General features: G+C 35.4%; 1 protein-coding gene across 1 annotated transcript; it reads right to left on the bottom strand.

Annotated features, from left to right (window-relative positions):
- Positions 1–1,007: 1,007 nt before the first annotated feature.
- Positions 1,008–25,486, bottom strand: LOC149412599 (cytosolic 10-formyltetrahydrofolate dehydrogenase). The gene is made up of 15 exons (XM_089644912.1): positions 25,268–25,486; positions 24,986–25,127; positions 21,693–21,790; positions 14,648–14,784; positions 12,864–13,015; positions 12,663–12,781; positions 11,107–11,376; positions 8,584–9,188; positions 7,909–8,236; positions 6,075–6,237; positions 5,377–5,495; positions 4,267–4,464; positions 3,464–3,636; positions 3,016–3,215; positions 1,008–2,419 (listed from the first exon to the last, which is right to left on the bottom strand). Exons 1-15 carry the CDS (start codon positions 25,292–25,294, stop codon positions 2,364–2,366), a joined length of 2,787 nt encoding a protein of 928 aa, XP_089501038.1. The 5' UTR covers positions 25,295–25,486; the 3' UTR covers positions 1,008–2,363.
- Between the last annotated feature and the right edge of the window lie 462 nt (positions 25,487–25,948).

The following is a 25,948-nucleotide window of genomic DNA, read 5'->3' as shown; positions in this document are numbered from 1 at the left end:
TTAAAACGAAACCTTAGCAAATGTCACTCCATATAAAAAAAGTCCAAAATGGCGGCAAAGGGATCGTTTTATAAGGTAAATTCAGAACTTTGATTGAATAAAAATGGAATTATAATGCATCTTTTACCATTTATCCCGACGTAAATCGTTATTTCTTCTAGTCATTAAGTTGAAACAAAGTGTAATTTCCACAGTCTGTGCATATGAAGAGTGTGGCAGTTAGGGAAATATTTACCTCGTTTTGCTCAAATTCTACTGTACTTACGATTACAACAGATTCTAGTACACATAGTCTGATAAAATGTTTATTGCAGATTAAAACAGATTCTAGAGGTATCACATAGTCTGATAAAAATATTTATTGTAGACTAGAATTGATTCTAGAGGTATCACATATTCTGATAAAAATGTTTATTGTAGTTTAGAACAGATTTTAGAGGTATCACATAATCTGATAAAATGTTTATCGCGAATATGAGAATTTATTGTTTTATATATATCCATTTTCAAGGCATAATTCACAATTTTCTTAACTGTTGATTACTTGGAAATCTATGTCCAGACGTTTGCAAGGGGCACAAAGGCACGATACAACATTGAGGTTATTAATCACTGGTAGGAATTGTGTATAAACAAAGATTGACAGCTAGCACGACGCGTGATCGCCAGTTCACTGGCGCCAATGGCTGATTTGAGCAATCCAGATTACCTGCTATTGGGGATGCATTAGTCCTGCTGACTCTGAGCAGTCTGTGCACTTTTGTGCGGTGTTTACATAAAAAAGAGTTCCAGAGTGGAAGATACTATCAGTATTGCTCTGGTGTGTGACCACTATTCAGAATGGAAACGTTTCTTGAAATAGCTTTAGCTTTAGCTATGTTTGGTGACAGGATCTGAACAGCCAGGTACTTCTTCCCCTTCCCCTGCCCACTACCTTGAAGCCTCTGGCTCCAAACACATTATTCACATTAAAAAAAGAAATTATATTATAAAAACATTTTTATTTATTTTATAGGTAGGTACATAAAAAAACAATGTGTAATTTTTGTAACAGAAAATACATATAAACAAATAGTTAACAATTATGTACATACACAAACATAAAACATGCTTTAATTTTTTATTGCAAAAAAAATTATCACACAATATTTGTATTTTTTTACATATTATTAATAAACAAAATTAGATAACATTTCACAAACAGTACTTGGTGAGTCATAAAGTAAAAACCAATAAATATAATGTTAATTTTTATAATTAAGAACAGTATTATATTTTAAACACATTAAATCTATGGTACAAAGCACAATATTCATGAATTATGATTTTAATTATATTAAGACTTTTTAAGTGACTAAGTTTGCATAGTTCGTGATAACTGGTAACGTGTGTTTTCCTTAAATCTAGAGTTTATTGAGAATGTTGTAGAAAAGTGCCACTATGTGACCTGCCCTAACATGAGACCCTCGTAATCCTTTCGACGAACTGGAGACAAACCATGTGACCATATTTTTGGAACCAGGAGGGTTCGAAAATGCTTCGAATAATCTACTTCATCATTTTTACATTAAAATAATCAGACCCTGCGCAGAAAAGTAGAGTTTGCTAAAGTAACGCAACAGTTTGCAGCGCAGTCCATTGTGGGACTTTTCTGCGCACGATCGGAATATTCGTAAAAAAGGTTAAAAAACCTAATCGCCTCGCTGATGCTGAAAATGAGCGAGGTTAATAAATTATAACTTAATAGCGTAACAAAATATTCACTTTTGGAAAGAGGACCGAACTTTTGTTCACCTGATTTGTAGTTTTTACGTAAAAGGGACTAGTAATTCGTAAGCAGATTTTATTTTTCGCATTAAATGGTGATATTACGTGAGGTTCTTGTATACTGTCAGATTCATTTATTGACAAATCACTGAAAGGGGCAGGCCCACGTTCCCTCTGCTCCGCATAACTTGGTTTGTTCCTCTCGCCCTAATGGGCAACTCTTCCTTACTCTGTGCACTGCGTGCATTTATTACTAACACATCAATGATGATATCAAATAAAATTGTAACTGAGATATCCGTCAAAACAATAAAAAGTAGTTAATCTTGCAAATTTGATTTAACCTTTACAATGCAGGCCTTTGCAATCTATCTTGTCACATGGTATGTTTTAACAAAATTTTCATTGTATTCCGCGGGGATAGCCCCGATTGATCACACATGATGTGACAGCCGAATAGATCAAGTTAAGTTTCTGATCAACATACAAGAATTAAATAAAGGTTTCTAGTGGTTTATGTTGAATAATATCTCTTCTCTGCTTATGTCTATGGTGAGGTGGTGATAGTGTCAAACTATCATATGTATATTTTGTTATTAATATTCGAGTGTCACGCATTTTGTTCTGAGGTATTCGTTAAGCGCTTCTTGACCTGAAAAAAATTAAAAATATATAGAACACATAATATATAAATAACCTACAATATTATGCATTTTAATTCTCCCATCATTATAAGGGGAAAATGTTGCTTGGGCAGTGATGGAGAACTTAGCAAGCAGAGGGTTCAACCTACCACGCTTGGGTTAGGACCCGTAGCTTTGGACCAATCGGCTAGTAATGAGGTTTTGTTTTCTAAAGAAAATGTACAAATGTCACAAAGACTATCGTGCATATCTATTATCATTTATATATATTTATATAAAGAAGAGTGTCTGTGAGTTTGTTTTAAATACAAATCTACAGTGTTATTCGCAGATTGATAAAATTTTGCACACTTGACCTTCAAAACAAGAGAAAAGCATATGCGTTAAGAAAATGTTGGTAGTTCTTAGTTGAAGTATGATGCAGTTAAATATGACTGAAGGTGAGAGGGTCGGATTAGCTCAGTGGTAGAGCAAAGCCCCAGCAAGGCTGAAGTCTTGGGTTCAACTCCTAGATGGGACCGAAACCGAATTTTTCTGATTTTCTATTTCACATTTTTCATTTGAGAGTTGTTAATGTTATTGTCAATGATTAAAGATCTATTACCCAAGTCCTTTCCAAATCCAGATTGTTTGAAGCCCCCGAAAGGTGCAGCCACGTCAGTTTTGTTGTAAGTGTTGATGAAGACTGTACCGGCGTCTATCTTCTCTGCAAAGTTCATGGCCTTCGATATGTCCTTGGTGAACACTCCTGAAGCCAGCCCGAATTCAGTGTTGTTGGCGCGTTTCACCACACCGTCGAAATCACTGCACAAAAGAAAGTGTGAGATTAGGAAAGTAACAACAAGTTATTAATATATAATAACAATAATCGTTGAGATAGTTGCCGGTTTTTTATTGAGTACTGAAAGTTATATTGGCGCACATGCCAATTTCTTGTTTCTCGAAACATTCGAATTTCGCCAAATTGCAGAGTTGGCAGTGAACCTGTGAAATCAATGTTTTGATTCTGAATGGTGACCACATCGGGTGGTGAAAAAGAGCGGTTAACTCACTTGTCCTCGAACTTGGAGATGATCATGATGGGTCCAAAGGACTCCTCCTTAGCCACAAACATGTGGTCCTCCACTCCGGAGAAGATGGTCGGCTCGAAGAAGTATCCCGGCCGGTCCAATCGCTTGCCTCCCAACTCTAATTTCGCTCCCTCCTTTACTCCGATTTCGCAGTACTACAAAAATAATTAAGTATCCGTGTTATAAGGTAAGCATAACAAATAATATATAATACAAAATGGTGACTGGTGATTGATGTAAATTATTGAAGAAGTCAGAACAGAGGACAGTGATCAATGATGTTACAATACGTTGTAATAGACACGTTGTAAAGCTCTCAAAGTGGCATGCTTTCAATTTCGTACTTCTAGTACTGGACCATAACCATAAAGCCGAAAATTAGTTTTCTGAAGCACCAAAAACGGTGATTTCTGGCATCACAATGCAAATGCACAACTTTTGTCAGGAATTTCTAGTTCAACTCAACCGTATTCGACTCGCAACATCATTTTCATCGTGAGCTTTAAAATATCTAACTGTCAAAAAATGCCATATTGTTCGAAAAGAGTCACTAATTAAAGGGAGTATACCATACATTCATTTAAATAAATGAGAGTGTCTGTGGCAGGCAGACGACGTGGATTTGATTTGTATACAAATTTATAGTTTTATTCAGAGACCTTCAAACAAAAGGAAGATCACTGTCTACATTAGATTTCAAAAAAACTCTGTGCAAAGTTTAGGCAACACCGGGGACTTGAGCTATTCAATATAAAAATACTAGAGGATTGCACGTTCGAACTAACCTCAAGGAGCTTCAGCATATGTGCCTTGTGGTTCTGCGGCCCATGCGCAGTGCTCCGGCTCAGCGGGTCTCCGATGACTATCTTCTTGGTCTCCTCCTTGACCCGCCTGATGAACTCGTCGTGGATGGAGGCCGCCACAAACAGGCGCCCTGCCGCTATGCAATTCTCTCCCTTATTGAAGAACACTGAGCCCATTCCCTAGAACATAATATGTACAGTTGATTATTGAGGTATAAGGCTTAGATACCAGAGAAGAATGCTTATGCATCTGTGGAGAAGCTGGATATCTGGGTAGAAGGTTTAGATACCTAAGGGTAATGCTTTAGATATCTGGGGAGAAGGTTTAGATATCTGAGGAGAAGACTTAGATACCCGAGAAGAATGCTTATGCATCTGTGGAGAAGCTGGATATCTGGGTAGAAGGCTTACATACCCAGGGAGAGTGCTTAGATATCTGAGGAGAAGGCTTAGATACCAGAGAAGAATGCTTATGCATCTGTGGAGAAGCTGGATATCTGGATAGAAGATTTAGATACCTAGGGAGAGTGCTTAGATATCTGAGGAGAAGGCTTAGATACCAGAGAAGAATGCTTATGCATCTGTGGAGAAGCTGGATATCTGGGTAGAAGGTTTACATACCCAGGGAGAGTGCTTAGATATCTGAGGAGAAGGCTTAGATACCAGAGAAGAATGCTTATGCATCTGTGGAGAAGCTGGATATCTGGATAGAAGGTTTAGATACCTAGGGAGAGTGCTTAGATATCTGAGGAGAAGGCTTAGATACCAGAGAAGAATGCTTATGCATCTGTGGAGAAGCTGGATATCTGGGTAGAAGGTTTACATACCCAGGGAGAGTGCTTAGATATCTGAGGAGAAGGCTTAGATACGAGGGAAGAATGCTTATGCATCTGTGGAGAAGCTGGATATCTGGGTAGAAGGTTTAGATACCGAGGTAGAGTGCTTAGATATCTGGGGAGAAGGTTCAGATACCCAGGGAGAAAGCTTAGATATCTGGGGAGAAGGTTCAGATACCCAGGGAGAAAGCTTACATATCTGGGGAGAAGGTTTAGATACCCAGGGAGAGTGCTTAGATATCTTAAGTTAACTTACAACTCTGACAGCCTTGTCCATGTCGCAATCGCTGAAGATAACCAGCGGAGATTTGCCTCCGAGCTCCAGAGAAACCTTCTTCATGTTTGATTCAGCACAGGTCTTCATTATCACTTGACCTGAAATCAAACGATACACATTTAATACACTCTCTTCTATCATCACCAATAACTTCAACGACAGTGCTTATATATAGAGGTTAACATTTATCATATATATAGAGGTTAACATTTATGTCCCTAACAATTATACTCGAGGAAGATCCCATGCACTCTTATATGCTCCGAAAGCGAGGACTTCTGCCCATCAGAACGCGCCAATAAACAGAGCGACTTAACTGCTAACGATTCTGCATTAGCCATCGACATTTTCAATGTCACCTACAGACAATTCAGTAACTGTCTTGTAACACATGTGACAAAATAGTAAAACTGCTTGTGTAAACCTTTTAATATTTAATCTTCTCCATGATATATTGGTGTATAACCGTTTCATGGAGAAGATGAAAAAATAAATAAATAAATATATTATTATTTTGCTGCCAGAATATGTTTCCAAATGTAATTAATATTCAGGGATCGATAACCATAGATAGATAAACAGTGAAGGTAATTAAAAGAGACTCATTTTAACTGAATGGGCCTTAGCAGGACCAAAACAAAATTGTAGACATTTCTATGAGTATATTTTATTATCACCAATTTCCGTGCTTCCGGTAAATCCGAGTTTCCTGACCATGGGGTGCTCCGCCATGGCCTGACCGCACACGGAGCCACTTCCTGGGAGGATGTTCACCACCCCTGGGGGGAAGCCCGCCTTGATGGTCAACTCCGCAAACTTCAGAGCTGTGAGGGGGGACACCTGATTGGGAAAATTTAATTCGTCTTATTAACAGTAATATATACTGTAACAAAATTGAGAAAGGTAATGTTTAATCCATTTTTTTTAATGTACGCCTATACCCTGTAGAAGAAGATAATTTGGAATGGAAGCGTTGCTTGAAATGGCTTTGATCTAAATAGCCCGATATGTACTTTAGAACCTTCCTCTTCACCATCTTCTTCTCTATCCCACTTCCTTTCCCTTACCACTTGGTAGAAAAAAAGGTTTGAGATTGATTTTTGAAAAAAAAATTAAGTAACACCACACAAGAACAGCACCCAGTTGGACAACATTGTGCGGAGGGTTAAGGAAGAGGCTGTAGAAAAGATCTTCAAGATCCGCATTAAAAAATCCATATTATAAGGGCAATCAAGATAATCAACTACATAATATGTAGAGATGTTCCGACTATCCGGCCACTATTGTAGTCGGCGATTAGTCGGCGACTAATCGGCAAAGAGCGCCGACTATCCGGCTTCTTACGTTGTATGTATTTCTCAATAATATGAATGTGGGGGAACTACAAGAAATAAAAACCTTGATTAAATATATATTTTTTTTTATAATCAGTATTATACATTAAAAAATGTAAAGCAATCTTTCCTTTGGTAATCAGTTTTTAAAATTACTTGCTTGTAAAGAAAACATAATTATGACATTTATTGAACAAAATTAGTATCTATCCTAATTAACATAAAAAACAACATAATATCTTCTTATCTTCAATGAACATTTATAAGTATTTCTTATTATTAAAATAAAAAGTAGATTTTTTAAATTAACAAACTCAGTTATATGTATTAAATCAAGATTGTATGTACAAGATGCACAGAAATATATGTATATATTATATATATATATATATCCAAAAATTCTAAACATGAACTGTTTGATAAAAACAAAAAAAAATGAAAAAAACATATTTCTTATAACCATACCTACATAATCTAATCAAATCAAAGTCACAATTGTGACAACCAAAAATATCATAATCTCCTTATATTTTTTATAACTTACTTATATTTTTTAATTAAGGGTAAATTATGATGTAAGAAGACTAAAGCTTCTGCCCTTTCTGGTAGTAATCGATTTCTTTTTGTTTCATATATGTTTCCGGCCTCTGAGAACAGCTTCTCACTGTAAACAGAACTTGCGGGACAGCAGAGGTACACTTTGGCCATGCGCGACATTTCAGGGTACCTAGAACTATCCCCGAAACCGTAATCGGCTTAGCCGACTAGTCGGCCGACTAGTCGGTCTTATTACAACCGACTAATCGGCTAGTCGGCTAGTCGGCGAAAGTCATAATCGGCACATCTCTAATAATATGTAGTTGGGTATGAATCAAGCTTGATAAAAATAAATTTTTCCCCTAATTAAGAAAGTAGCTTGCCTCACTCCACACTCATCTCCCAAAATTACATAGGAGTAAGAAAAAAAAAAATTAACTTCACACAGGAGGCTTAGACGAAAATTATTTCCCTTAAGGTCTATGTCATCTTTGGGGATGCTGTGTGGAGGGTCTTTGTAAGGAGAGGAGGGAGGTAGGAAACGCAGAGATTGCCAAATCGTTCCACAGCCGAGTTGTTGTACTCAAGTAGAAACGACCCGCGCCTTTGGTGTTAATACAAAATAAATAGTTAAACTGACTTGTGCAGGTTTCATGACTACTGTATTCCCGGCAGCCAAGCACGCCGCCATCTTCCAACTGAGCATCATGAGCGGGTAATTCCACGGCGTGATGAGCGCGCACACCCCCATGGGCTCCTTGCGCGTGAAGGACAGGTTGCGGTTGGGGCGCGCGTGGTTCACGGGGATGGTGGAGCCGTGGATCTTGTCCGCCCAGCCCGCAAAGTAGCGCCACGTGTCGATGGACATTCCAATGTGGGTTTTCAGCGCCAGGGTGTAGACTGCGCCAGAATCTATTGACTCGATGGTGGCCAGTTCTTGTTTGTGCTGCTCCATCAGATCAGCTAATCTGCAAGTTTCAAGTGACATCTGTTGGTATTTGATAGAAGCTTGCCGACTAAACATATTTGCTGATTGCGGGAAGTTGAAAGTAAAATCATTTTCATTCATAAAAATCACCTACCTACAGCTACCCAAATTTGGGTAGTTATCGTTCAAGAGGTTATTATCACAGGCAGTTTTGTAAGAAATTCACAATACAGCTTAAACTAACTTGTTAAAAAAAAATTATGTGAGCAATAAAATGATGCTCGCATATACTTGAAATGGAAAAAAATTCTGACGTAAGCAGAAAACTTTGGAGAGACCATTCAAATTCATTTTGATATACAATACCATTTAAAAAATATCTCTTACCTAAATAGAATTTGTCCTCTTTCCCTCGGGCTGATCTTGGACCATTCTCCCTCTTCAAACGCCTTGGTGGCTGCTTTCACCGCTCGGTCCACATCGTTAACCGAAGCCGACTGCACTTTGCAGATCTCCGTCTCGTCGGTTGGATTTACAATCGACAAGGTCTTGCCATTATCCGAATCCACAAACTCCCCGTTAATCAAAAGCTGCGTGGGGAATCTAATATCCATTTTATTGGTGAATAATTCGCAGGCGGTGTAAACAATCTCTTTTTTATTGCTATCTCCGCGGGATTTGATGATGGCGCAGTTAACAAATTCTATGAAAGACGTGTTCATGAAGACGTCTTCGTTTTGGAGTTCGAGGTCAATGAGGTCTTTGATTTCTTCAATCAGACGGACTACATCCATGGAACCGCCTCCTGATTCGAAGAAGTCGGTGGCTTCCTCGATCTCCATCCTCAAGATGGCCAGCCAAATGTTTCGGATATTCTCCATCAGTTCTAGTTCTGCCTCGGTAAGGTCTATGGTGGATTCGGAGCTCTGCCCTTTGAAGTAGTTTTTAGCAGCCAACATCTTTCCGTCAACTTTCATTCTTTGGATATTAATCTGAAAAAAAAAGTAAAATAATACTTTAATAGCTTTGCATGGTCTGTTAAAAAGAAAGGGTATATAGAATGGATAGACCGCCACACAACTCTGTCGTGGCTCATGCTCCTGGCTTCTTCCACATGCAGGCATAGTCTCATAGATGTTCTTCTCAGACTCGATAATAGAGAGGGTGCAGAGATGATTCACAAAAATACCAAGAGCTTTGAAAGACATAGTTTTAGCCACTTTTATTGTATGAAAAACCAACATGTTTCACTAGCAATGGTCGCCTCTTCAGGGTTTACCTAAAACTTACTCAGTTGAAAACCTGAAGTGCCAACAAATAATATTGCTATGTTTGAAGAAATAGACGGCGGGAAGTATCTTACATAATTTATTTTTTTATTTATTGTTTTTATTTTAGTAATTTGTACATTTAAGTTTACAAATGACTAATTAATTATTACATACAGATATACTATGTTTTTTTTTTTTTTTTCTTGATGTGGCTCCTACACAACATCTTGAACTTTTCAATTGGGGCAGACTTAAGGTTTTCCGGCAGCGCGTTATAGTATTTCATCCCTTTATATAATATAGTATTCTGGGTATTCGCTTTGTCCTTCTTTGGTAGCCTAATTTGATTGTACGTCCTAGTTTTATGTTTGTGTATGTCCTTGTTGTATACAATTTTATTCGAAAAATATTTGGGTAGCAGGTTGTTTACAATTTTGTGTAAAAATATCATCGTGTTCAAGGTCAACATCTGTTTCACCGTTAGCCAATTTAGTTCGTTTAACATTTTATTTACTTTTGAATACCTATTTCGTCTGAGTATTGTTCTCATTGCCCTATTTTGGAGAATTTGAAATTTATTTTGCTCTCAGTCGTTACACAGGAAAAGGATAGTTGAGCAGTAATTAAAATGTGGAGCAATAATGGAGTTATAAATGGTGATTGCAGTTTTTTCGGACAGTTTTTGGCGAATTCTTCCCGAAAAAGATATTTTTTTACCAATTTTCTTTTGGGTATATTCCGCATGTTTGTTAAAGTTCAGTTTGGAATCTATTATAACTCCCAAGTATTTTATATTGGTAACATTTTAATAAGTCAAGGTAAACGGCATAAAGAAATGAGGTGACAGTTTCATTGCTAATTCCCTACACAAAATGAAATTGTTTTCTAAATATCCAATTCTTTCAAAATTATGAACGTTTCAAATTCAAATATTTTGGTAAGTTTTTCTGTTGAGGTGTGTTTGTTTTTGTTGTTAACATTTTCATGTTTGATATTAAAATTTAGAAACATCAATGTTTATTTCAAATATAAACATCTCAAAGAAAATTTCATCTAGTTTGTAAAAAAATATTTCTTTTTATAAGAATTTCAAAAATAGGATATATATATATAGCACATTTAAAATACCTCGGAAGCAATACGAAATTCCATGAAATTACACCGTGACGTTGGTACTTGTAGGTAATTTGGGAGGCGGGTATGGGTACCACCATCCTGGGAAGCATGCATTGGATAACCATCACCTCTGCAGTAGGTCACCCGCTACGTTTGGCGACTTAGCAGGGGTGCCTGGGATTAGGATTGTCTAGGTCTTGGCGGTGGATGCATCTCCTCCCACCTGCTTTGGAGACTGATCGAGGGAGATCTTTTTACCTCTCCAGCAGGACTCTCTCGACCTATCTCCTTGCACCGCAGTGGGAGGGATGAAATCAAATGTCAGCCACTCCTGGACACACTGACCCCCAGATTTCTACCCATCCCTCGTACCTTTCCCTTCCTAGATCTTCCTCTCATTTCTTTCCTTAAAAATACTCTCCAGCACATCCAAAGATGATATGGGCCCTACAGGAAATTACTTGCCTCAGGGCCTCCTGTGTGGAGGTAATGGTAAATTACTAAGTATAAATATACAACTCACCGACACTCCATCATTAGCAGTAATCAACAGACCCCCTTCGTGAACTATCGCCGGTTTCTTCAGTCCCACGAAGTACAATGGTTCTCCACCAACAGGCTCCTCTCGCCAGACACTAGAACCGTAGAGTCGCACCTCCTGCAGCTTCTGCTCCTCCGAGGGCTCCTGCGTCAGGTTGTCGGGGTCGGGGCGGATGAAGGAGCAGGCTCCGGGGGCTGAGTCCATGCCGCGGATGAAGTTGTGAAGATCTTCTCCGCTTTTTGACCAGTCAATCTAAAATTAAAGATTTTGCTACAAAATTAAGATACACGATATTGCGTTTTTGTCAGTAACATGGAAGTACTTCCGATAATAATAATATTTTATAAACATAAATATATTATTAAATCAGGATGAAAAAAAACATCAGAAACCAATCCTACTACAAGTTTTTTAGGTTTTGTTTTTAATTTTAATAATACAACGATTTGTAGCACCATTTAATGTCTTGATCCCGAAGTTAGGTGACTACTTACGTAACTGGTTACAATAATGTTTTTTATGTTTACAGTGAATAAGATTATTTTTATGTTTACAGTGAAATATATTTTCTATAATTTAAGCTATATTTTGCTCTTGATGTCCGATTTCATAAATTGTTTCAACCATAATTTTTCAATCATGCGATAAAGCAAACAAATCTAAAAAAAAAAATAATAAAGTGAATGTCTACATTATATTTTTTTAAAGCAAATTGTAAACCATTATATGTAGGTAATTTTTGTATGCATTGTATTATCAAATGTAAAGCCCATAGGGTAATAAAATAAATAAAAACTAAATTTTGAAACAAATTTGACCCTGTAGCAGAAAATGACACCACCAGATTTAAAAATAATAAACTCAATAATCAAATATTTGCAACCAATGCATGTTTCCAAGGTTCACAAAAGTGCATTGCTTGGAATGCAAATGGAAAGAATGCCAAATGACAGGACACTGAACATCATGACCAGGTATGTTACCCAAGTGGAAAGGACCTAGTTAGACTGAGGAAGAAGTAGACTGATCACATGGAAGAAGATTGGAGCTGTCAGTGGAGAACAATAGTTATGGAGGAGGCCCCAAAAGGTCAATAAAATAGTATCTACTGGAATTTACTGGGTTGACAACCGAATGCTGCCAACACCTGGATGGAGGTATTTCCCAAGATCGCTGACAAAGCAGTCGAGTTCAACACAGGGCGATGGAAGTAACGGAGGCCGACCTCACCAGCTATAGTAGTGGGATGATGTATTTTTACTAAGCTTTAGTTTGTGTCTTTCAGTTGATTTTATTCAATCAACAAATCACTCTACGTAATCAATGCATTGTCATGTCTCTGAAAGGCTGACTCGGTAGCGAGCCGGCTACTGATGTCAGCAAAGTACCGAGCCATGCTCATAGTCTCCTGCAGGCCAAATTTCACCCCTCCCCGGGATAAATAGCCAGGAGGGAAAGATATTAGATATTATTAAAACATGTATTTTTTTACCCTGCAGTTAAATACACAGAATGTAGTAATCCGCGAAAAAACTAACCATGTGTGTTTCTGGTTTGAAAAGAGCGGCATCGTAAGAAGCTCCTTCCTCAGGTTGAGTTATCCGAGGAGCTGTGCCGTTGGCTATCATGTTCACTGACTGGGATAAGGCTTTGATACCTGAAAACACAAACAAAATTAGGTTTAAAAAGAAATTAAAGTTTACGGACAAAATGGCACCTATAATCTTCCGTCTAATTACCTTCAGGATATAAGAACTTGTTGTAGAGAGTGTCCACTGTATCATCAGGTTCGACGTTGAAGGATTTCTGCAGGAGGATTGGTCCGGTGTCCAAACCATCGTCCGCCCAAAAGATGGTCAACCCGGCCACAGTGTCGCCCTCGATGAGTGTCCTGATAACAGATTACTTTAATTAGTTGCTGAATGGATGAACCGAGATGTGCTAATCATCCAACCCCTGCTACTCTTGTCTTTGTATGTCCCTAGGGCAATTTACTGGCCGAAAGTGTACAGGACCACTTGGACGTTGGGCGCCAGCCAACCCAATTATTCATCAAAGATTACACATCAAAGGATTTTGGCGCCAACCCACCAACAGTGTTCAAATGTTGGCGCAAACGTACAATAGGCATGGCAGATTTCTTATTTAATAAATAAAATAATATCCCTCAGGACCTATGTCATCTTTGGGGATGTTATGTGGAAGGTCTTTTTGTGGAAGGAGTGACCCTGGTGGGGGGCAAGCGAGAAGGGAGGGAACATTGTTTTCCATTTGAATCTACATGAAATAACAAGTACTATGTCAGTATGTTGACATTGGTTTACATTCAAATATATATAGAGGCATTTCTATTGTAACATTAGTTTAAATACTGTTTATATGGAATGAAACAATGTGTTAAGGACCCGCATTCCAAGTTTCTACAGATTTATAACATATTTTTATGCTGTTTCAAGTTCCTTAACAGATATATGTTGCTTTTGAAGATAATATCCACACATTTGAAGAGCCGGAACGGTACTTATATAAAATTCCCTTAAAAAAAATCGCAATTTTTATTTTATTTATGTTTGAAGGGATTTATTAATGCGGGTCTTTAAGAGGCCCGGATTAATTAAATTATTAAAAACACAATTTGTTCTGTTATTTTAACATGTTACAGGCATGAAAACACTAACAGTAAATTTTTAAATCAAACTTAGGCATTTGTCAAGAGATTTTTGCACTATTTTAAATGAGTCATGTTTTATTAATTGTGTTGCATAGTTATTATCGTTTTTTAATATCAGCGTGTTCCCTCTAACATTTGTATTTACATATTATTTCCCTTTCAAAACATCTTTTTCTTCTTTTTGAATGCTTACTTCGGAGCCTTAGGTGGCTTGCAATATGCATCAATATTGCAAGGGCCATCAAAATGTTCATACCCATCTTTTAAATCATACAGCCCAACTCGTCAGTTGTTACTTATTGAAGAATTGATAATGTTGACAAATTATAAATATGTCAGTATTTTTCCACCAGCATTATGAAATACCAAAATGGGTTGCTTTATTATTCATATTCATTTTCTGAGATAATAAATATTTTAATAATCAACAACAATTTTTTATCAACGCCATTTGACCATCCAAGTCACCTTTGGGAGATAGTTATTTCACTTGCAGATACACCACTTTGTTTATGAAATGATAAATCACTTTTATATTCATGCACTATTATATATTTTTGTAGAATTCTGAGAATATATCAAATATTAATATGAATATATTAAATATAATAAAAATAAAACACACGTGACTGATGTAATCACACCGTATCTCTAAAGTGGTAAGCAGCGATTACGTGAACAACGCTTGAATAATTTTCATCATATTACACCTTTTTAAATAGAGACAATAATTATTGTCGATTTGTTGTTTAACCTCGTTCGTCAGCGTATCCAAGGACACTGTTAAAAAATCATTTGTCTGAATGTTATTCTGGGGAAACTAATAATGGTCTTGCTAGTTTGTATTCTCACCACGAGATGGAAGAAGCCCCCCTGTGTCGGGGCAGCAGCGAGGGGTGGTAGATGATGCTCTCATAGGTGGGGAAGTTGATGACCTCCATGGGGATGAATTGGCTGCAGAAAGGAAGGACATTGAGTTCTGCTCCAACCTAAAATCATCAACAATTAACATTACAAACATATTAACTTTAAATACATCTATATGAATGTGTTCTCTTTTGTTTTCGGTAAAGAATGAATGCAAATCTTGGAAATGGAAATTATCCAACTTTCTGACATCCAATCGAGCAGACAAAATTTTTCCAACTGTCCGGAGCTAGTGGGATTAAGGCATCCCCAATCGGGGTAAGTAGTGAGACTGGTAGTGCGAAAGGGAAGAAGATTGGCAAGAGGAAGGTTGGAAGGTTGTAGGCTATTCAGATCTAGTCACTAACACGACTGAAGCCGTTTCAAGCAACATTTCGATTCTGGATGATGCTCTTTTACCAGGGTGATACTGAGAGTAACTAGCACTCTCAATGACCTGTCTGGGGCCTAGGAGTCTTATGTAAATTAGTGACACCACTAAAATTGAATTTGAGAGCCACCTCTGGGCTGGAGCCCCACAATATGATAAACCTACTTGATTCTATACAAAGGAGGATGGTCCATCTGATTGACAATCCATTTTAACAGACCGATTGCCATCTCTAATGCACAGATGCAATGTAAGCATGCTGAGTCTGTTCTACAGGCATTTTAATGGACCCTGCTCTAAGGAAAGTAGAGCAGATAATAGAATAGAAAGAGAGCAGCATTAATCCCCGGTACACTGAACACCTATTCACAGATGATATTTGCTTCATGAGAAAATTTTTTTTTCTTCAACTTGTTTTTGTGAATGTCGGCTCTTATGTAGAATTAGCTACCGGAATCGGTTTATTTCTCCTTCATATAATCTGGGCCTCTTCAAGACCGAATTCATAAATCTCTTCATACAGCTCCTACCTTAACCCGCCTTATAACGCTGCTCAACTGGGTAGCGACATAGTTCCCCATCTTTACTCTGTACGGACAGGGGCACTCTTGTGAGTTGTCACATAAAAAATTGAAAAAACTCACTTTTGTTTCAAATCGATACATAAAATATATATAGATAATCAGTAATACAAATTACACTTGTTGTATTGACACAATGCCCAAAACTTTAGATAAAATTTAAAAAGTCAAGTTAATTTGACCCTCGAGGAATATTTATAAATAAAAACATATTATCTTCCTTGGATATAAAACCAGTTTTGGTGATAATTACGTATTTCAAATTGTGTTTTATTGTAAACAAGATTTGATTTATCAAGAATAATATTGTGGAATAATATTTAATTGTTTTATTGCTTGCGTTTGTTATTAAATTGATTACAAAAAAGTGTGAGCACAAAACTGGATAACTCCAGTAGAATGGAGTTATTCAATAAAAGAAAATTAGCTGTATATAATAGCTGTAAATATTTGTATTACTTTACAAATATTGCTGTAGACGAATGGTGAAAGATTGATATAAGAAGGTTTGGAGTAACCAAAACTTTGTAAAGACAAGTGGTGTTAGGGGACATTTTTAAATACATCTATCTGAGTTTTACTTTTCTTAGAATGTTTACCATTGCCATACATAAACAACGTTTGAATTAAAAATTTACTGGAAACTCTTACTTGCCACTTTTCATATTGAGTTTGTGAGACAATAGCAGTGAGTCAAGATGTATTGTAACGTCAAAGGCAGTATAGCCGTTTATGTATTTAAAATTTAAAAAAATAAAATTAAAATTAAAGTCATTGATTGTACTTTTTTGGTAACTTCCAAAGCATCATTACTATCGTATAAAATATATTGAGGTCAGATTTATAGAGACTCAAATTCTGTCCACTGTACTACTGGTAACTTAATTATTTTCATTTGTAATTTAATTATTTTTTATTTTATTTTACACACTTTACAAATATAAGGCAAAAAATTGCCGATAAACTGCTTTTTAGCAGTTTGTCTAACGGGTTCTTTACATTTTAAATCTTATTTTTGTGAGTTTACAGTTACATTTTTACAATTATATAAAACAAAAAATTAAAAATTTTACAGAAATATAGTAAAAGAAAATTATGAAAAACATAAATAACAATTTTAAAGTCTTTAGAATAATATATCATTGTAAGCTAATACAAATTATGTAATTCTTTCAGTTAGCCAAGTCACCAATTTGTCACCAAGTTCAGTAAGTTCACCAATTGTTTGTTTTGGGCACAGTTTTTAATTTTAGCAGGTAACATATTAAAACAACTGGCATATAGTTTAACGTTCTTTGTCCATATTTATTTGTATGCTTAGGTACAATAAGTCCTTCATTAAAGTTAAAACGAGTATTATGATTATGTTCTAGCCTGTTTATATATAAAGGGTTATTTATGTGCTGAAATATAATTTTGTACCACAGAATTGCTCTCACTGAAAGAATTTTGAGACTCTGATAAAAGTATGGAATATTATGCCTTTCTTTGTATAAATTTTTTTCAGCTAATAATTTAACCAATGAATTGTTGAACATCTCATATTTAAAACTACTAACTTTGTAATTTAACCATTGTAATGTTAAACATCTCATATTTAAAACTACATTTGTAATTTAACCATTGTAATGTTGAACATCTCATATTTAAAACTACTTGTACGGGACCAAGTTAGTGAAGCCCGCACAAATACTGCAAATTCAATAGGGCACCGGCACACATTGACACCTTGATCTGAGAGTCTTTGCAGGGGCAGTAGGAAAACATTAAATTAAACAAGTATTACTTTCCCGAGTACTCTCGGATGAGAAGTGACTGTTTGTACCAGTTACGAACACTCCAATTTCGGAAGTTTGGTCTTTTTTTGATGTTGTATTGCCAAAAAACTACACGAAAAGAAATATCCAAATTTAAAAAAAAATACGACCTCACAATCTATCACAGTAATTGGGGGAATTCCAGCAATAACAGAGTGGTTTACTGGAAATATATCTAGAATGGGACTAAATGATATGTATAATGTGGCAAATTAAGTTATTTATAAAATGAACTTCTCTATTTATTGGACAAAACTATACATTAAATTTCACACATGTTCAATGAGAGTAATTAGCGATCACCCTTATCTCTTTACTGTGTTGAACAAAACAAAACATTAGTTTTTAAATGTATTGTGGCACCGAAAATCCATTAATATTAACTATAGCAGTCGCACATTAAGGATGTGGGATAAGCATTGAGGCATGGAATAATATTATAGTATCATATTTATTTTGACACAGATATCTTAACCACTCGGAACATTAGAACGTCAAAAGACGTAAATATGATAATAGCGGTCAAGACATTAGTACGTCTTTTCACGTAAACGCGCGAGATTTTACAAAAATCGATTTATTTCCATCACTAGTATACGGATTGCCATGATTTAAAAAACAGAGTATCGATAATGAATAACGCTACGCGTCTGCATTCAAGAATATCTATGGAATCTAGAAGTGCATTATCTGAGTCGATTGAATCTGTCATCTTGTTCGTTCATAATTTATTGCGTTTTTAAATAATTTATTAAAAATATTTTAGCTTGGACGGTTAATATTTTGAGGTGACTAATAGTTTTTAATTACATTTCTTCAATATATAAAGTGTTATTTCTTTATGATACTCAGAAAAAAGTACATTTTTCACAGCTTTGAAATAATGGTCAGCGATTTTTACATATTTTTGACATTTTCAGAAAATGCATATTTAGACACGCAAATATTTACGTATAACAAAACAATACGATAGTGAATTTCATAATCTTTCCAAAACATTTTTTAGAATGAGGCTACGTTTCCCAAAACGTGAGTTATGAAGCTTTTAACAAAACTCGTGAATAACACAAAAATTTTCGCGTTTTGACAGTTCGCAAAGGAACACAAAGTAAATAAAAGTCCTTTTCTGAGAGGTTAATGATTTTATCAAAAATATTAAGGACATAGTAAAAACTTGAGATCTTGTTATCTCATAATGACTTTGGCTCTGTCATATTTAAATCTACTACACTGTGTTCAAGAAGTTGTGTGTTTATTTGATGGCCTTCATGGTCGAGAGGTAAGGCTCTCGACTAGCAAGCTGGAGGTTGCGGGTTCGAATCCCGGCGTGCGCAAGTAAATTTTATTTGATTAATTTGTGTTATTTGACAATTTAATCATTTAAAATAAAATTTATTATATTTGCGGCACATTCCAGAGTAAAACGATACTATGGCCTTGGTGAAAGACCACCATTCAGAATTGAAACGTGGCTTGAAATGGCTTTGGCCGTGTTTGGTGACAAGATCTGAATAGCCAAGTACTTCCCAACATTCCTCTTCCCCATCTCCTTCCTCTCCCCAACACTACCAGCCTCACAACATACCCTAATTGGGGATTCTCTCACTGGCTCCAGATAGTTGGGAGCAGTTGTGCAGTTTCACATTAAAAAAAAGTTTCTAGTCTTGAAGCACCTTTGAGGTGATATTTCACAGGGAGCTATAACCAAGAAATTACCAGGTACATCCATAAAAGTTGAAAATAATAGTAACAGCCGACAATAGATTTGTTGCGAGTGATTTGTTTGACAAGATGAGCATGATGTGCGCTTACATGCATTTCATAACAGTGTTCCAGATATTTCTGAAAAGTATTTTCTTGTTATCATTGTATGATAATACTAGCTGACGTGTGCCCGGAGTTGCTGGGAGTTATTCTGAGATAGACATATACCGTCGCAGACTTTTCTGTATGTCTTTTTAAGATATACAATTTCGTAGTATATTATTTTGATGTATCTCTTAAGGTTTAGCCAGCGTTAATAATGATTTCAAAACATCGACCTTTCTCTACTTTCTATAAATGTAATATGCGTGTATTATATATATAAACCTTCCCGAAGAAATTCTCTAAATGATAGTGAAAACCCTATCGACATCCGTTGCGTAGTTTAGAAGAAATAAGAGCACAAACAGACAGACGCGGAAAGCGACTTTATTTTATACTATTTAGAGATATAAAGGTTAAATGTTTGGGGACAAAAACACCTTCATTTAGTTAGTCAATGATAAAAAACACATTATGTAACATAATATGAAAAAACATTTACCAAATATTTTTTGGTATTACCCAAAAATATTTGATAAAAATGTTTAAGGCGATGATGCACTACGTCGTATAATATTTTAAATTGAGCCGCTATCAATAACAACCCTTACGTAGATGGCGGTAAGGTTTAAATTCCCACTTAACACCATCCTCCTGTTTTGATTTATGCAAGAAAAAAACATGGCCAAAAAGTGCCTTTTATTTTATTTTGTGGATGTTCAGGCATAAATATTTAATTTTTTTTCGATCATTTTATAAATAACTTAATTTGCCACATTATACAATAAAATCATAACCGAAAATGGGTTCGTAAGTAGGAGATTTTGAACTTTAAAACAGTTTTCATAGGCATTTACATTATTTTTTTCTGGGCTTATAAAAAGACTTACCTAAAGAATACTAGATTATTTCAAAGGCCAAGATCTATTCTACTCGCAGTATTTAATTAAAGCATCTGAAACATTTCCAGACGACCAAATTTTCAAACCAAAAACACATGATTTTGCATTACTACGTATGGCATCGCCTTAATATTTTTACCAGATATTAAACAACAAAAAATATTTTATATTTTATGTAGGTACAAACATTTATCAAAAGTATAACCTCCGGATCAAAGTAATCACTATACCCTGTAGAGAGTCGGCTTAAAGATTTCAAACTAATCACTTTACCCTGTAGAGAGTCGGCCTAAAGATTTCAAAGTGATCTGTACAAGAGGTTCAAATGTGATAATATTATATTTTATAGAGATCAGGTCAACTGCAATATACTAGCGTAGTTTGTTTATCAATAGATACTAAACCATAAATAGTTTTCCACTGATAAATCTACTTGTTTTCTATAATATATTTATGACCAGAGCCAATTTTAGTTCTATGAGTATTATGTACAAGCAGTGGCAGTTTGTGACCTTATCCCATGGGAGTTCAATTGGAGATAAAAGGAGAATCACCTAATTAATTTATTTTTTAATAATAATTTAAACCACAACAAGAATCACAGAAAAGAATCACAGAAGAAAGTTGATTCTTAAAAAATACTATTCCATACAAATTTGGTGTTAACAAATTTGGTGCTGCACAATCAGGCAGCCAATAAATTCCCAAGGTTTGCAGGTCTACCACTCTGGCGCCACTAGTATGTTTTGTATGAACCTAATAAACACGACGTAAGGTCCCATATGTGCTGATATTCATAATGCACCTATGGGATTTGGGATTCATTTTACTTGCTCGCGGGCAGTATGAGTATCGTTCGGACAGTTGGATTTATTAGCACAGGAATTGAAAGGTGTACTTGCTTAAAATTTAGTAAAATTATAATGCAAGTTTGTCTTATTTCCTTATATTATTTAATAGAAGTTCACTGCATAAAGGCACTTTGGAGAAAACCGTTATCGAAAGTGTTATCAAGGTCATGTGATTTTGCAAATTCGTGTAGACTAATATTGAATGAGAAATATTGTTTACATTCTTTAATAAGTTCACCGCCTAAAATCAACTACAGATAAAAACCCCGGCATACGCAGCGTAAATTAAACAAATTTTAATAATGGTAATAAAATTGGATATTCAAACGTAGGTTGAATTTTGTGGTGTTAAGCGGGTTTAAGCATTCGAAAGTAAATTTTTTCTTTTTATATTACCGCACAAGAGTCCCCAATGCCCAAAGCCAGTTAATACGGCATCCCCAAATAGGGTATATTGTGAGGCTGAAGGGAGGAGAAAGAGAAGGGTAACAAATCTAGTAACCAAACACGGCTAGTGCCATTTCGAGTAACGTTTCGATTCTTCAGAATACTCTCATACTAAATACTTCTGAATGCTTTTGGGATCACCAGGGTGATACTGAGAGTATATAGCACTCTAATTAGAAAATAAAAAGAAACTTACAGATTTGTAGTCTGCTACAACCTGTGGGATGGCTTGTCCCTTGATTCTCCAGGCTTTTATTTTGAAAACAGGGGTCCCGTTAGCTGCAGCGATGGTAGCTTAAAAATAACAACAAAAAAGGTTAAAAGTTATTTCAATATTTAAAAAAAAACCACATAATAAATACTTTTATAAGCAGAAAAGGTTGCTTGTGCATTGATGGAGGTCTCAGCTAGCAGAGGATTGAACCTGTAATCAGTGGCGGCCGGTGGTCAAAATATGTGGGGGTTCACCGGATTACAACATTAAGTCATAAAATAAATTAAATAAAGGTACATACCTATTTATAAAGAAGTTCTATTCTCTGTTCATTTTGTTTAGCAAAGACCTCTATCAATGCTTAACACTGATAGTGCGTTCAGTCTGTCCTGGCTCAACGTGTTCAAAGATTTTATTCTTTTTAACGTTGAGAAACATCTTTAGCTTTCAACTGAGGTCATTCCAAAGGTCACGAATGGTGCACAAAAGTTTTAGTAATTTCACAGTCTCGGGAAAGTCTTCTAATAAACAAGTACTATAAAAAAGTTGTAAAATTGATAAAGCGCCGTTAGCTTTTGAAAAATCGTCGCGGGCGTAAATTGCATAGAGTTTACCTTTTAGGTACTGAACTTTATTTAGGAAGTCATACGTTTTAAGCGTCACATTGAAATCATGTTCTGGGAAATTTGACCTGTATCGATTTTTATTAAATGGCTCATTATGGTGTTTACCTTAGGCACGGTAGCCTGAATCCAATTGCATTCTGATGTCAACTTTTCCTAAAACCTTTAAGCTCAAAACTTTTTGTAAATGTAAATGATAAGAATTATGTTTTTTGATTTTTTCAGAAAGGTGAGTTACATCAGTAACACCGCTGATTGTCCAAACTGAATCAACATCGTAAATTAAACACGTAAAACAAAATAAACTATTCAATTGATCACATGCACAGAGCTACAAGCTTTGTTATACATTGTTTTGTTAAATGATCGAGTAAACTTCTTCGATCCAGATTTGCACTCTTATTTTATTATCAGTTCAGGTTTTAGGTGGACCGGCATTTTTTATTATCACTTTGTTTTCAAAACTCGACCTATTATTCTTAATGTATTCCACATTCAAACTCATTCTTAATTTATACGTTGAACAAACACAAAAGTAATCATAAATTAGTATAACATGCAATTGATATGCCTTATTAATAATTGATATACAAGATCGATATAACCTGCAATTAAACTTCAAAACTTTCTCAGAGTAAGAAAAGTTTTAAATTCAAGAGACAATGCCTGGCAACGGCGAGTACTGACTGAACTGATAATAAGTAATCTGACCATCACTCATCTCTTAATGACAAGTTTTATCCTGTATGCTTGTATCGAAGAAGCGTAACATTCGCTGAAAAATAGCAGATGGTAAATTGAAACAACGATATCGACAATAATATCAAACATACGCGTTTTAGTTTAACTTTCTACTGAATAAACCGTTCCTTCTGATGTGGTGGTAAAACTCCGAACGCCGTTCTTGATATGGTATTATTTGCAAAGAATAGTATGTAATGGTATGGACCCACGCTTTCGACTGTTCCACAGAATATGCGACAAAGCAGTTAAATTTTGGATCGCAATCGAAAACGAACTGCTACGAACATAGGCACAAGTCAAAGTCGGTCTGCAAGAGCGCGCTTAATAAGTAGGTACCTTTTGAATGAGATATTATAACCGAACCGAGTTTCGTATTGTGATTAGCCATGTCGGAAATCTTGTTGGTTGTTCGGCGCTCGGGAGCACATATTAGCTGGCCGCCACTGCCTGTAATGCCAGGGTTGGAATCCCAAATACTTTTATAATGACGCTATACAGGAAGTTTAATAATAAAAAATATTTTGAAAACTTCAATTCACGAAATAATTTTACAGAGAAAGCCTTTTCAAACTTGCATTGAATTTAAGTGTAATTTTGAAAATTGGAACTGACAATAAGTGATTTTCAAGGGTCTGCACAGGCCAAAAATACTAATCTCGGTTATGTGTCTGTCCTGAGTAACTCTGGTTCAATGAACTGTAGAGATTTGCTTTGAATTTATGTGTCATTTTCAAAATTGTTATTTGTGTGAAGAATTCGAACAAGCAATAAAGTACCTGCCTATATTAAATGATTGTTAATTGAATATTATTTTAACTGTAATTTTTATAAATTGGAACACATTTTTCGGGAATTCCCTAGACTTAGACTATCCCGTGATTTTTCACAGGTCTGAGCTAGTATAAATTATAAAAACGCAACATATTGAAAGCAAAATGGTAAATTTTGATCAGAAGTAACAGATTTGAAATAATATACAATTAAAGTGAAAGGCAGTCTCAAAGGCTACATACCTGGTTTTTTAACCAAGTTTTTTATTATTACAACTATAAAATAATTATAATTGGTAATTATTAGGTACACCATTCATTATTTCCAATTATTACAATAATGAGTGGACCCTGCAATGCTTTGCTTTTGCTAATGTCTTTCTGGGGCGTCTCCGACTTATTCTACCATTCAAACCACTTTCTAATCACTCCTAGCACTAATAAGAACAATGTTTGAAATTTTCAGTGATATCGGTCAACTGCTTTTCTACCTTTACATTGTAATACATCGAATAATGAAAAGATTAACTTATTGCAAAAGTTTGTTTTTCCAATTTCAAATACGGAACGATGGCTCTTTGACTGTACATAAATAAATAAATGTACCAGCTTTTTAAATGCATACTCTTCATACAAAGTATATTATAATATCCAAAAATATACCTAATCAAATTGTTAATTTATTTATTGTAATTGTGTTTAAGTAAATCAAACTTTAATATTATTATCAAGTTACAGCTGTTTTGGTGTTCGAGGCCATTATCAATCTGTAGTTATGCCACATCGAGACTTATTTATTTATATATTTATTCATTTGTGTTTTAACTTTAACATTTAGAAAACACATTTTTTTGTGAAAACACAACACAATTTGATAGTGTACTTGAAAGCCGAAACAGCTGTCACTTAAATGAAAACTTGAACACTTGCAATGAATTTGATTTCTTTAAAAAAATGAAATGTAATTTTTTTACTAAAAAAAAAAAAGTACTTTTTTATGAGTGGGTACCTACCTGTGGCTCTTGGAAAAAACGATATTTTTAATTAAAATTATCAATTTGCGCAATTTTATTTACTAATAAATTAAATAATCCAATACGATTATTATAAGAATATTTAATAAAAAATAAAGACTTACCCAGAGGATCTTCTCTGTTTCCTTTGTCCAAAACGGTAAAAACTCCCACAATTTTGTGTCCATCTTTCTTAAGGAGTTTGAAAACTTCCGCCGCGAAAGTGCTCTGACCAATCAGAGCGATCCGCAAGGAACGTTTTGGCGCCTAAAAATGACAGCAGCTGTCAGAATCTTATTACATAAATGTGAAAACAATTTTAAGTCTTAAATCATTAAAATAAAATTAAAATAAACACAAAATATAATAAAACTTATTCAAATTAGTATAATAAACTATTGATTCACCTCCTCGGAGATCGATATTGGCGGCATTTTGAAATGAAATGTTACGAACGGATGTCAACAATATCGAACGGTTTGAAAGTTAAAAAATCATGTAAATTTATGTATGAAAAGATTAATCGTGGAAGCAACTATCTCCGCAGATGGAATATTCACAAATGATTGAATGAACTCGGTCTCAGCACTCGGTTTCACGACTTTTGAACACGATTGGGCAATAAATTGTGATTATAGGTTTTTCCGGTTTATCAAAACACTGGGTATATTGGTGTTGCCAAGTAAACGAACAAAATTCCTTATTTGTGAATTTGGGGAAGTTCGGGCTACTAGGTGGATTATTATCGAATGGGTATTTTTACACGAAAAATAAATAAATCCTATAAGAAACATGAAATGTACATACACATCCTTGGTGCGGTCAGAGTCAGGTAATGTTGTTGGCAAGATTATAAGTGTGTTAGAATGGAATAAATTTGTATTTGGCCGAAAGGGCCTTACACACCTTTCTGCAATCGGAGGCGATTTGGGGAAAGTGTTGATGTTGGTAAAATAAGCGTCTTCTCTACACACCTGCCCCTACCGCAGTGTGAAACTGATCTTGCGGGGAAGCGCTCGTCGATCAAGATGCATTACATAATATAATGCCAGTATATATCTTTATTTAATCACATTATGTTCTCTTGA

The sequence above is a fragment of the Hesperophylax consimilis genome, chromosome 22, assembly GCF_061612785.1.
Source record: "Hesperophylax consimilis isolate HC1 chromosome 22, BYU_Hcon_1.0, whole genome shotgun sequence".
In the NCBI taxonomy this organism is placed as follows: Eukaryota; Metazoa; Arthropoda; class Insecta; order Trichoptera; family Limnephilidae; genus Hesperophylax; species Hesperophylax consimilis.
The sequence above is the reverse complement of the archived record's forward strand: the minus strand, read 5'-3'. Positions and strand labels throughout refer to the sequence as shown.

What these genes read in the sequence shown, in the direction of transcription:
- LOC149412599 (XM_089644912.1), bottom strand. Translation starts at nt 25,294, where the DNA reads ATGCCGCCAATATCGATCTCCGAGGAG. An exon ending in AGAGGACAAATTCTATTTAG is followed by an intron (nt 8,237 to 8,583) that starts GTAAGAGATATT and finishes TGAAACTTGCAG; the next exon opens with ATTAGCTGATCTGATGGAGC. An exon ending in TAGTCATGAAACCTGCACAA is followed by an intron (nt 6,238 to 7,908) that starts GTCAGTTTAACT and finishes TTTCCCAATCAG; the next exon opens with GTGTCCCCCCTCACAGCTCT.